The sequence below is a fragment of the Nanorana parkeri genome, unplaced genomic scaffold, assembly GCF_000935625.1.
Source record: "Nanorana parkeri isolate BGI_ZX_2015 unplaced genomic scaffold, ASM93562v1 scaffold2136, whole genome shotgun sequence".
NCBI classification, from domain to species: domain Eukaryota; kingdom Metazoa; phylum Chordata; class Amphibia; order Anura; family Dicroglossidae; genus Nanorana; species Nanorana parkeri.
In genome coordinates, this window is record NW_017308404.1 from 54944 (window position 1) to 58139 (window position 3196).

At 59.9% G+C, this 3196-nt stretch overlaps 1 protein-coding gene across 1 annotated transcript in view; it reads right to left on the reverse strand.

Moving 5' to 3' along the window:
* PLEKHA7 (pleckstrin homology domain containing A7) overlaps window positions 1-3196 on the reverse strand; it is a gene marked incomplete at its 5' end in the record, with an annotated part of 105209 nt that overhangs the window by 30474 nt on the left and 71539 nt on the right. The window contains 1 exon segment of the mRNA XM_018572801.1: window positions 9-162. Coding sequence (XP_018428303.1) covers window positions 9-162 — 154 coding nt within the window.

Consider the following 3196-nt stretch of genomic DNA (forward strand, 5'->3'; position numbering starts at 1 on the left):
GGGGTGGCCTGACGCTCCTCGCTGGACATCTTCAGGTGGCTGACGCGGTCCTGCGCATACTTGTAGTCACTTGGCAGGTTGCGGGTGGGGGGCGGGGAGCCGCTGGGGGGGTGCCTGCTGGTCTTTGGCAAAGTCTGGTACCTCTCGTGTTCTGTGCCGATACTGAAAAGCAGAAGAAGAGGCGGGATCAGCGTGACCGGGGCCGCTACGGGAACATTTCTCTCTGTCAGCTCAATACCCAACCTGCAGATACCGGACGGTACCAGAACCGCCATACAGATCCCTACAGAGCCAAATACCTCCTGCCGGCGTCTCCAATCTGCCCCACGGATGGACCGACTGCTCCCAGGAAGTTCCACCTCATTCAGCCGTCCATCACCATACGGCACAATGTGATTTTAACCACTTCCAGCCCTCAACGTCTAGACCAGGGGTAGCAAACCTCCGGCCCCTCCAGCTGTGGGCGGGACTACAAATCCCATCAGGCATTGCAAGATTCTCATAGACACGACTCCCGAAGAGAGATGCATCATGGGATTTGTAGTTTCACCCCCACAGCTGGAGGGCCGGAGGTTTGCTACCCCCCGATCTAGAACTAATATTCCTCAAAGGAAATCTCAATCTACATTCTATGACTGAAGCCAGGAGCCCGCAGCAGCGCGCGCTCCTAGTCCAGGGACTGTGCTGTCACGGATAGCTCTCATCTCATGCTCACAATCAGAAGCCACGGTGACTTGCTTGTGATCAATTATTACAGCGATCACAAAACAAACCCGCCGCCTCATCTCTGTTCCATTTTGTTTTTGCGCATATATACCGCGTTTCCCCGAAAATAAGACACTAGGTCTTATTGTTTTTTTTTATGTACGACAATGTAAAGTTATCCGGTGTCACTCCGGTGTCACTCTGCCTGTCACAGTAACCGGCGCTATAGAGGAAGTATCGGCTAATGCGGCTCTGCTCCCTCTGCCGCCGCAGCCTTGCTTTCTACAGCGCCGGCTTCCTTTGCTACCAGGGACAACGGTACCGGCGGTGGGGGCGTCAGACAGTGGACAGCGCGGTTCGGTACCGCCGGTGGGGGCGTCAGACAGTGGACAGCGCGGTTCGGTACCGCCGGTGGGGACGTCAGACAGTGGACAGCGCGGTTCGGTACCGGAGGTGGGGACGTCAGACAGTGGACAGCGCGGTTCGGTACCGGCGGTGGGGACGTCAGACAGTGGACAGCGCGGTTCGGTACCGGCGGTGGGGACGTCAGACAGTGGACAGCGCGGTTCGGTACCGGCGGTGGGGACGTCAGACAGTGGACAGCGCGGTTCGGTACCGGCGGTGGGGACGTCAGACAGTGGACAGCGCGGTTCGGTACCGGCGGTGGGGACGTCAGACAGTGGACAGCGCGGTTCGGTACCGGCGGTGGGGACGTCAGACAGTGGACAGCGCGGTTCGGTACCGGCGGTGGGGACGTCAGACAGTGGACAGCGCGGTTCGGTACCGGCGGTGGGGACGTCAGACAGTGGACAGCGCGGTTCGGTACCGGCGGTGGGGACGTCAGACAGTGGACAGCGCGGTTCGGTACCGGCGGTGGGGACGTCAGACAGTGGACAGCGCGGTTCGGTACCGGCGGTGGGGACGTCAGACAGTGGACAGCGCGGTTCGGTACCGGCGGTGGGGACGTCAGACAGTGGACAGCGCGGTTCGGTACCGGCGGTGGGGACGTCAGACAGTGGACAGCGCGGTTCGGTACCGGCGGTGGGGACGTCAGACAGTGGACAGCGCGGTTCGGTACCGGCGGTGGGGACGTCAGACAGTGGACAGCGCGGTTCGGTACCGGCGGTGGGGACGTCAGACAGTGGACAGCGCGGTTCGGTACCGGCGGTGGGGACGTCAGACAGTGGACAGCGCGGTTCGGTACCGGCGGTGGGGACGTCAGACAGTGGACAGCGCGGTTCGGTACCGGCGGTGGGGACGTCAGACAGTGGACAGCGCGGTTCGGTACCGGCGGTGGGGACGTCAGACAGTGGACAGCGCGGTTCGGTACCGGCGGTGGGGACGTCAGACAGTGGACAGCGCGGTTCGGTACCGGCGGTGGGGACGTCAGACAGTGGACAGCGCGGTTCGGTACCGGCGGTGGGGACGTCAGACAGTGGACAGCGCGGTTCGGTACCGGAGGGGGGGACGTCAGACAGTGGACAGCGCGGTTCGGTACCATTACATGACGCGGCGCCTTCAGGAGGACAGCAGTGGGTGAAGTCTGGTACCGGAGTGCTCCCTGTCACTGCGCGGGCCGGAGGGAGTCCCCTGTCATCCCCTGATACAGTGTGTCCCTGCAGGCCGACACCATCTCTCCTGCAAGTTCCCCCTCACAGGCTACCACCAAACTGGGTCTTATTTTCGGGGAAACACGGTATACGCTACACAAATATGCGGCTCTATACGCGGCTGTGTGAATGAGGCCTTACAGATTAGAATCAGAAATTGTAGGACATGAAAGTCCGGCATGTCCCGAGAACAATGCGACAGTAACAACAGGTATTCACCACCAACCGGCACCAACCGTCACTGCGCACCTTGGTCAGGGCCCCCCGGCAATCTAAGACCCGGGGCACAGAACATTCGAGGGCTCCAGTGATTGGCCAGACAGAGCCCAATAATTCCAAACACCATCAGTATGAGCGGCACTGACAGCAGAACATCCCGTCCTCCAACATGGCTGCCAACCACAGGGATAGGTGCAAAATAGCCCCCAGAAGCCCACTGTACCCAGAATACATATCACACGCAATACCCCCCAGTGACTGCAGGTGGCGTCCTGTACCCAGAATACATATCACACGCAATACCCCCCAGTGACTGCAGGTGGCGTCCTGTACCCAGAATACATATCACACGCAATACCCCCCCAGTGACTCCAGGTGGCGTCCTGTACCCAGAATACATATCACACGCAATACCTTCCAGTGACTGCAGGTGGCGTCATGTACCTGGAATACATATCACACGCAATACCCCTCCAGTGACTGCAGGTGGCATCATGTACCCGGAATACATATCACACGCAATACCCCCCAGTGACTGCAGGTGGCGTCATGTACCCAGAATACATATCACACGCAATACCCCCGCAGTGACTGCAGGTGGCGTCCTGTACCCAGAATACATATCACACGCAATACCCCCCAGTGACTGCAGGGGGGGTTAT